At 43.0% G+C, this 10,447-nt stretch overlaps 1 protein-coding gene across 1 annotated transcript in view; it reads right to left on the reverse strand.

Annotated features, from left to right (window-relative positions):
* Positions 1 to 10,447, reverse strand: part of LOC104080218 (DENN domain-containing protein 5B) — a 42,243-nt gene that overhangs the window by 22,776 nt on the left and 9,020 nt on the right. The window contains exon 3 of the mRNA XM_009582528.1: positions 243 to 430. Coding sequence (XP_009580823.1) covers positions 243 to 430 — 188 coding nt within the window. The remainder of the gene's footprint in view (positions 1 to 242; positions 431 to 10,447) is intronic.

The following is a 10,447-nucleotide window of genomic DNA, read 5'->3' on the forward strand; positions in this document are numbered from 1 at the left end:
TCAGTGTCACAGCAAGAAGCAGAAGGAGAAGCATTTAGAAGTATAATTAGTGGCACTCATTAAATTCAGAAATGGACCGAGAAGGACTGTGGAGACTTCCCCAACTACCTCGCTCCTGCTGGCAAACAGTCTTCATAGTGCTAGAGAAGCCTCCTAACACCAGGCAAGGCATTTTCCAGCAGGGATTCACACAAATATTAATAACATGTTTCAGGATAGCAACCCCAAAGGCGGAGACTGACCTCCTGAGGCAGCTCCAGCTTGGAGCGGTCGGTTCCCTCCTTGGACTGCAGCCCCATCAGGTAGGGAACGGGAGCATCCAGAAAATGCAGGAGAGAGGCAGGAAGGATGGGGACGTACACGTGCTGCCACTGAAACGGGAACAGCAGTGTTGTGATCCCCTCCGCCACTGTCATCAGACGCTGATAATCTAGACAGGGAGAGAGAGAGACAGACATTGAATTATCTTTCTGTGTTTCACTTTTGAAATCTGGTTGGCAAGGTCATCAGTGACAAAACAAGGCAGAAACCATGTTTATATGGTAAGATGTTCTTTTGAAAATAAGACAATACTTAAAAACCTTAAACATTATTTGATTCGTCAAAACTCATTATCTCCAGGAAGAAACTACTAAGCATAAATATTCATATCTTATCTAGATCTATTCCATCATTAAATTCATTTATTAAAAAGGATACCAAAAGTTCTCTCTATAGTTCAGGATAATAATACTCTAATTCTATAAAAAGCATGTATTTTTACAAGGGAAAAGGAGGAGGAAGAAGTGAACTTCAAGGAAACATTGTGGTTTCTCACTTGCTCCTGCCTGCCTGCATCTGCTCCACTTGCTACTACTTCTAAGGTTGAGTGTACTTTCTAGAAGACTCGCCTTGGCTACACACCAGCAGAAGTTTACAGTCCCTAAGTATTTCAAAGCACTGCTTCTAAGTAAAATCCAAACAGAAGCCCAATAGAAATTTAGTTCTTAAAAATATTCTGTATAGCTAGCATATTTATATTGCATTATTTTCCCAAATTTATATTTAATCCACTAGTTCATTGCAAAGCAATGTTTTGGTTCAAGTAAACACATGGTGCATTATTTTTTAAATTAAAATCTAATTCGATCCAGCTGAGCTGCAAGAATATTTCAGAATTTGGATAAGAGCAAATTATTTCTCAAATATCCAGCTGCTATGATGCAGTACCACAACCTATTTATTAATATAAATCAGGGAATCCAGATTTGAGAACACAGTTTTTAAAAAAACAACGATTAAAAAAATCACACGTTGGCATTAAAGAGATGGTCATCCTTCCAGCGAATCTCAGACTGCAGACAATCCATCAGGAAACAGCTAGACCTCTGATTCTTGTAAGCTGCTGGTGAATGTGAAACTAGATGATTGCTTCTACTCCGTGTCACAGCAGCTTCTGCATTAATCACAACTCCCCCCAAATTTCTAAGGACATGAAAGTACTTAAACCCCAACTCCTTAAGAATCTTAATTTGTCATGAAGAAGCAGTGCATCTCATTTAACGGTAGTGGTTAAAGACAGGAACACCAAAGTGCAGGTTTGTAAGTGACTCTGAACTTGCAAGCGGTGCATGGCACAGACAAGAGGGGGAGTCAGTTCTGATTCCCGTCCCTGGCCCTCCGCCACTTGTGAAAGCTGCTCTTCGCTATTTGCAAAAGGAGTTGTTCCCCCCAGCTTCAGTGCACGGGTACATCGTCAGTAACCAGCAAGAGCGGCAGAAGGGATGTCTCCTCTACGGCTGTATCCAAAACCATTTCTCAGTGCCAGGCAAGTCTCACGAGCTTTGGCTTGAGCAACCAAAAGATGTTCACTCTCACCAAGGCCAGACCCAGACCCTTGGTAACACTTGGGTTGTTGCCCATCTCTCCTAGCCCCTCTGCCCCACTCCGTGAAATTAAAGCTACATGTATGAACACTTTGCTTTTAAGTCGCGTAAGAAGGCTTTTTTCCTATAGCCCCACTGACTGCTTTTGCCTGGATAGGAACCCAGCCTGGCCCTTCCCGTTTCGTGAACAAGCCAGCCTGACACCCTGGCAGACATCAGCAACAGCAAAAGCGCTGTCATCTGACACTGCTCAGCTATTAGGAGGTCACTGGGAAGATGCACTTGAATAAATATGCAAATTAAAACAACAAATTGCATAACCCATTCTCCTTCTTGCTAGCACCTCTCTGTGGAAAACCAGCCTTGATCCACAGAAGGTCAGCTGGCAGGACAAAAACATTTTTCATCTTGTCTTACCAATAGTTAGTCACTCAATCTTCAAAATGATTTTCATGCATACAAGTCAGTTTCAAGGTTGCACCTCAAAACCATTCCTAGCTACAGATTAGCCATTTATGAATCTCTCCCTATGCAATGGTCTGTAATTATACACGTCCAGTGGCTGTCTTGTTGAGGAGCTCTTATACAGAATCAACTTACAACATCTACTGGTGAAGCTTAGGCGTCTCATGACAATTCATAACTCTGAAAGCTTTAAAGGTTAAAAAAAAAAATCAAACACAGAAAGTAGCATGTCTTAGTATGCATGAGATGATTTCAAAGTCTGTTCTGATCTACATAGCCATGTGAAATAACAGGTCTTCACAGCAAAGTTGCAAATACCTTTTTGGGTAAGGGCATTCAACTCTGGAAATGTGTGCTCACTCTTCTTTGATGCTACTGATGATATCTAACATAGTCACTAGCACAAGTTTTGTAACCAACTCACTGTGAGGAAAGCTGTTTTTAAAAAAACTAGTGATGACCAAATTATTAGGCTATTTGTTACCATTTAGCAATGTTTGTTAGCAATTGGCAGAGATAAAAACAATTCTGTACCCAGCAGTTTTCACTGAAGAGAAGGAAGTTCCCAGGTTCCTCCAGAAAAATAATTTAAAATAAAACACCTCAAAATGGTTCTTTTGATATATGTTTAATGAAGTAAGAAACTCTAGTTACTTTGTATTTACTTTCAAGCCTGTACAAGGTTAGACACCTATCCTGTAAGGCATAAAGTCTTTTTCGATGAAGATATTCTTGTACCCATCAGCATCTGAGGGAAGCTTATGTGGTTACTGAGGAAAACCTGGAAACAAGGGACTCCTACATTTCCCCAAATCAGAGAGAGAAAAAGGGGCGGCAGAACAGAAAAAAAAGGAAGAAGGGAAAGAATGGAAGTGGATGGGAAAACCAGGGTTTGTATAGACTGTGTGTGCTTGTATCAAGGGGGACAGCGTTTCCAGATCCTATCCTACCATCACTACTGGACTTTGATAACAATCTCCAACTGCAAGCCAAGTTTTGCCTGTTATTTTATGAATGAGAGGCCCAGGTAGGAAAACTATTCTCTGATCCTACTCCAACCTTCAGATCTAGAATAGGGGATTAGATAGTATTCGCCAGGTTAGGAAGTGTCTTTTGAAAAAGTCCTGTTTGTTGAGCAGAGCGAGGACACAACAGTCCCGTTTCCCATCCATCTGATATCAAGAAACATCTGGAAAAGATACAAAAAGTGAAAACGCTGTCTGGGTGATATCCACAGAAGGCCGCAAACTCAGAGTGACAAATGGCTTAAATCAAGGCAATTTCCTGAGATGAGTGAAATAAATCCCTTCCTCTTCTCAGGGCTCGCCCACCTCATGCAGGGTCTGCCACGCTGAATGCAGTAAAAGGCCCTGTGATGCCAACAAGGCTACTACTGGCTGCTTTAAATGCATGAGCAGAAGGTCGCAGCCCACAGTGACGGCCCACAGCAACAGCTGCTGCCACCAGAGCAAAGAGTTGATCCGTGCAAAATCATCCCTGGGTACAGAAATAAGTAGTGGACAGTGGAGACCTAAGCTTGGGGCTTCCTCCCTTTCTCTTTGCTGCGCAGCCCGGGACAGTGGAGAAAGGACCCAGAAAGTCTGGAGACTTACTGAATGTCCCAAACACCAGATGTGTTTCTCTGCAGCGTGCAGATGGGCTTTTAGCTTTAAATTTCTCTTATCCTGGATCCCCTTTCCATCTGATTGCTCTACCTCTCTTACTTGCATTGCTATATCCCTCTCCTCCTTTCAGTTTTCATTTCTCTCCACTCCCAAAGTGACGATAGATTATATCACAGTATTTATTTTGCTTGGCAGCTATACCTGCATCCCTCGTCCTGCCTTCTTGGGACAGGGAACTATCTTGCCTTCTCCAGGACAGGCAACATCATCAAGCACAGCCCCTACAGCAAGTTCTTCGTGTTCAGAGTTAAATCTCTAATTTGTACACCGGACATTTTCCAAGAGAAACTGCTCAGGAAGGATAATCCCAAGGCAAAGTGGCCCTTATGGCTTCTATTGCAACTGCTGCCTCCTAACAACCGCTTAGCTGGATTTGGCACGGGTCTGCCTCTCACACTTAACCTTCTCCCTAAGTGAAGGAGAGGGCAACAGAGTCGAGTTCAAAGACTCTGGATCCAACCCCTTGTTCTGGCAGCATCTGCCAGGGGCCCTTGGCCAAGTCCCTGCATCTCACTTCCCTATGCAGGACAAGCAACCGCAGCGGGGACCCGCTCTGCCATGGGTCAGCAGTTCTGCTGCACAAGCGCCGTGTTTCAGCCACGCTTTACAAAGGCCTGGAAATATTCACATGGCTCGCAAGGTACAACGTAATGCTTAAAATGCAAGCCCTGAAAGACTCCTGTATAATTACGAATTTCTATTTTGTGCTAGAGATGGAAATGGTTTCAGCATTTGAACATTACCTCACTATAAATGTTTTTCTGAAAGAGGACAAGGTTTGACAAATATTTGTCTTGATGTTGGTTCTCCATAATACAATAACAGGACAATAACCAATCAGCACCATGTTACAACAGATACTGTGCATGCAGAAATATCTATCCCAAAGAGCTTAAAGTCCAAACACAGGCGGTGACTGAGAAAACAAAACAAAATAATCCTTCTCCTTTCATTTCACAGATTGGGTACAGAAGCTCTGAGATGTTAAGCAATTCACAAAGCTCAACATAAAAATTGCTTTTCCTGCTACAAAGGAGTCTGATATCTCAAAATCCTTCCCATGCTGCAGCAAAGCGAAACCAAGATCCTTTGAGAGGGGGAAGGGACATCAATGTTACCCCTGCCCAGAAGAGCTAAGACCTCCCTTGTTCAGGTGCTACCTCCAAAACAGGTTCAAATCTTTGGTCGTAATGAAACAGAAGAGAATTTCACCAGGGACCTTCTCAGCAAGTGCCCAACCACAGAATTTTTGAGTATAAGGCATGTGTAAGAGCACACACATGCTCATTCAAACCAGAAACGGCGTTCTTGCTGTGATCAGTGCAGTGTTATTCCAGTTTCAACACACCCAGCCTTCCTGATGAAAGAACAATTTGGCAGTTTTCCAACTCTCTGTTCCAGTAACCTACCAAAGGTAAGGTGGAAAGCCGACCACAGAGCTGGAGTCTCAGTCTGGATCTTCTAAATCCACTACGATGCTTTAAAAATAGACCATGCTTCCTCTTTCTTTTCCTTTTTAAGTCCTGTTTTACATACAATTTGAAAGCACTTGAAAGCATTTGGAAAGACAGCTTACCTGGACACCACTTCCTTTACTGCTTTTTGAACATGCATAAAGTAAAACTGCAGCTTTGCAAAGCCACATATTTAAATATGTATCCTGGAAGATGATAATCAGATGATGTTCTCAAAGAGCACCTTATCCAAAGGAACAAAACAATTCTAAGCAATAGTTTTAAACAAAACAAAGCCAACAACAGAGAAAATAAAACAAAATAAAAAAAAAATCAATGAGTCTTAATGAATAAGAGCTAATTTTTCAGAGCGAAACACCTGAACAAGCTTTAAAACATTCTCGTGACTAATAGCTTTTCCACATGCTACCTCTTCAGTCAAAGTATTATAAGCAATTGCTGTTCAACTGCTACTTTTTGTAACAAGATATGGATTAGCTGAGCCAGGTATATTGGAAAAACTGGAAAACAAAAATTAGTATTTTGCTTTGAGCTCTGAGCGGAAGTCAGGAATGGCGCACAACAGTTACAAGACCTGTCTAGTGGCTTGGTACCTTCAGATCTGTAATGTTTATATATAGCATACTGCAGATGAAAAAGGAAGTCTGAAATTCACATCTGAGACAAAAATTGTTTATGAAAGCAAAGGTTTTCAAATCAGATCTCAATAGCTCCACAGAAGCAACGCACATAAGTCTCGCAGACTTCAAAGCGCCCTGGAAGCTTCCATCTTTCATCTGGTTTGTATACCGGCAGCTGCGATGACTGATAAGCCAGACCAGGTGATTTTCAAGAGATGTTCAGATAAAATGCACCAAAATGCTTCAGGAAATGTTTATTCGCCATAGAAATCACCTTGCACCAGTGCTGCCTTCAAGGGGCTTGGACAGGTCGGTGACACAGGGCTGTAACCAGCAGACCGTCCTGGGGAACGACCCACGGCATCTCAATGCCCTTTATCCCTGACAGAAGAGTGGATTTACCAGCGATCGACACAGCACATGAATTACATGATATAAGCAGAGCAGCAATTTATGCAAATCTGAAAATACATATTTTCTTCAACAGGATGATCAAGACTAGCCTGCATCTAATTGCCTGAACTAAGAATGACCCTCTCAGCCTGGGGGTCAGCTCTGCCCCAAGGGAAACATCCCAAGGCTGATATTCACTGAGGCCAATTCTTTCCATTTTCCCTCATCGGCAAACGCTTAATGGAAAAAAATCACTTCCACTTCAATAAATTTCCATTTATATGATTTATCGGTGTTACAGCCTGCCATCAGTGGTTCAGCATAAATTAGTTTATGATTAAGAGCCACCTTAAGAATTAATTCACAGGAAAACCTGAATTAGCTCCCATTACCGGCATGGTTAAGCCTCCGAGAGCAGGGCAAAAGCCTGGGACAAGGCGGCAGTAGGACACGTGAAGATGCACCTGACGACGACACAGGGAGCCCCTTGCTCGTCCCCGTGGCTGCTGGGGCAGAGCAGCCTCCCCGGCGGGCAGCAGCTCTGGGCCAGGGCAGCGGGGTGGCGGGGAGGGCACAGACTTCAGCAGGCAACAACTTTGCTCAAGACCACTTTTGACTGCCATGTTATTTATCTGGCATTTGCCACAGCTGGAATGCAAAGGCCTAATTTAACTTCTCCCCGCCCCGTTCTTAAAAGGTAAAGACGTCTTATAATGGAAAAATCGTAAGATCCGACTAAAAAAAGTGGAGAGGGGATGGAGTGTGTGCGTGCAAAGTGATAAAAGCAGTTGCCAAACCTTCCTCTACGCTTCACTATTAGTACAAACAGGGGTGGGGATGTGGTACACACCTGTACTAGCTCCTTCTCCTTGTTTCCAGCTGCTTTAAAAACTTGACTTTTCGGGCTGTATTGACTTCAGCTAACAAAATTGAGCAACTTTTAGTTAAAAAACGATTTTGTCTTTCTACCCAAGTTAAAAATCAAGAGGATATTTGATTCTTTGATTATTCTATCCAATTACTTGTCTCCTTTCCAGGGGAACATGCACTGCAGTCTCCTCTGACTGTGGTGCTGTTGAGGCCCTAAACTTGCGTCTCTATCACAGCATAGACACATTTTGTCACCGTGTAAATTGTTCACCATTAGCTCCGCAATAGCTTCCCATTGGTTTCAATGAATAGCAGAGTGGAGTGCAACTATTTAAATAACAAGCAGAGGAGAGCAAAGGTTTTTCTACTTAACTATTTGGTGTAAAAATGCTTTAAGAGGCAAACACATCATGCATATAGTCGTTTTAAAAAATCTCCCCCAAAACAGACTTTGTAAGAAAGATTTTTCAGACATCATCTTTTTCTAGGTGATGATTATATGTATGTATAGTCATTTGTATAATAATTTCTAAGACTGAAAAACAAATAATGCGATGAATATTTCAATCTTTGAGGAGCCCTTTGAAAAACAACTTGGGAAATGCTCAAAATTATAATGAGTAGAAATAGCCTAAGCTCTAAGAAGTTTATCTTCGTCTCACCCACACGTTCCCTCTCATGTTTAAATCCCTAGAAAGGCAGACATACAAAATGGATTGCTGAGGTTTCCGCAAAGCCCACAGTTTAATTCATCTCTCTCCAGCAGACATTTCACGCCAGTGGCGTTTTGTTACCGATCCTTGGGAAATTGTAGCAGCTATTGCAGAGTGTTATTAACTTGGACGCTGCTGGAAGCCTGGACATTCACAACACCCTTACACCTCCACGGTCGCATGGGAGAGCTGTGCTCTGAAAAAAATAATGGGCACTTGCAAGAGTCTTACTTTCTACAATGGAATAAACTATAATAAAACTACAACAGCAAGTCTGTTTCGTAAATGAAAGTCTGTAAGCCCCAAGCTTACACAACGTTAGATGTGTGCTACACCCTGTGCCTTGTTTAGTGATAACAAGTATGACTCTATATCAGTTTTTTCTGCTTTATTGGGAGTCTCGTAGTTCTTACGTCCTTCCTTTGAAAGCCACAGGAACACATCACATCTAAAAGCTTTGCTTTTTAGAGGTTTATAAGGCTGCAATCCAAAGACTGCACCCTGAAGAACTGCGGGAAAAAAATTTTTAACCCTCCCTTTGATTTTCAAAGCCCCATTTTTTGTTAAAATTTGGCCCTATTTAAACTTAAAAGTATTCTCTATATGCAGGAAGATGTAACCTGAAGCCACAGGAGTTCTGCTTCTAGTGCTTTCAGATACAGCTTTCTGTACCACCTTTGCAGGCCAAAGTCAGCACTTAGAGCAGTCTATTACATCTACCCACCAACAGAGATTTTGATTAACTCCCTGGGAGTCCACACTGTCTCCATTAACAGTAAGGACTTGTCTTTTCAGTCTCGCCACTTAGGTGCAAGCACAGGTCTCTGCCAGTTACCCAGCTATCCTCGCCTTGTTCCGCATTTTGCCTGAACGCTGCCACAGCACCGTTTGCTGCTCCCAAGCTGCACAGATGTTTCACATCTTCAGACTGAAATGCTATGGTCATAGTGGCTTTTGCCCCAGAAGGACACAATTATCCACACCAGCAGTTCCCAAACTGTGGTTTATAAAGCCATGGTGACAGCTCCTTAGCACCAGGCTGCTTTAAAGTTTAAACCATAAACTTGAGAGAAATTGAGGATTAAGGTAGTTGCCTGCGGTCCAAAACGTTTGAGAACAAAAGAGCTTAAAAAATGAGCTCAAAAAATGAGCTCATCATTCTTTTACACCAGTCTCTCCACCCTTCTGCCTGACCACTACAGCTGCAAAGTGAAGTTACAGTCCACTACCATCCCTTCATTTTCCCAAGTGATGGGATACCACTCACCTGTAAAACACCATGAGCAGAACAACTAGATACCCAAAGTTGACAGTAGCAGCCATGGTACAAACAGCTACCAATTGGTCCTGTCCACAGCACAGAGCTGTGCCAGACACGCTCATATCACGCTGGGAATGCGTCCAGGGCAAGCTGTGTAAAGTCACCCAACACCCCCACCTCTTCATTTAGTTAGATGCCTTTGTTCAGGCTGCTGGAAACATTATGCCTCAGCTACATGGTTAAAAATAAACTTTTTCATCATCAACTCCTAGTTCACTAGAGAAAAACCACTCCAGAAAAGCCAATACAGTCTCTATGCTACCTTCCTGCCAGCCCTTTGCTGCTGTTATCACCAACTCTGTCAGTAACCAGGTGCAACTCCACTTGACCACGATCCTTCCTGGAGGCAGCCCACTGCCCATGCTTGCCTATACAGTTTGGAACTAAAGCTGTTTGATCCACTGTTCCCAGTGCTTGCAGTTTTCATATCCCTCCTGCTCTTTCTTGGCCTCAAAAAGTAATCTGTCTTTAGCTGACAGATGTTTAGTGAGAAGTTTAAGGTTCTTAGTAGACAGTCAGCAGGCTCATTGTATGGTGAGGGTTGTACAGCAATTTATATTTTCACTTGTGCTGGTTTTGGCTGGGATAGAGTTAATTTCTTCATAGTAGCTAGTATGGGGCTATGTTTTGGATTTGTGCTGGAAACAGTGTTGATATCTCTGGTATGTTCTAGTTACTGCTGAGCAGCGGTTACACAGAGCCAAGGCCTTTTCTGCTCCTCACCCCACCCCACCAGTGAGCAGGCTGGGGGTGCACAAGAACCTGGGAGGGGACACAGCCGGAACAGCTGACCCCAACTGACCAGAGGGATATTCCATACCATATGACATCATGTTCACCATATAAAGCTGGGGGAAGAAGAAGGAAGGGGGGGACGTTGGGAGTGATGGCGTTTGTCTTCCCAAGTAACCGTTACGCGTGATGGAGCCCTGCTGTCCTGGAGGTGGCTGAACGCCTGCCTGCCGATGGGAAGTAGGGAATGAATTCCTTGTTTTGCTTTGCTTGCATGCACGGCTTTTGCTTTATCTATTAAACGTCTT

The sequence above is a fragment of the Fulmarus glacialis genome, unplaced genomic scaffold, assembly GCF_000690835.1.
Source record: "Fulmarus glacialis isolate BGI_N327 unplaced genomic scaffold, ASM69083v1 scaffold28687, whole genome shotgun sequence".
Lineage (NCBI taxonomy): Eukaryota > Metazoa > Chordata > Aves > Procellariiformes > Procellariidae > Fulmarus > Fulmarus glacialis.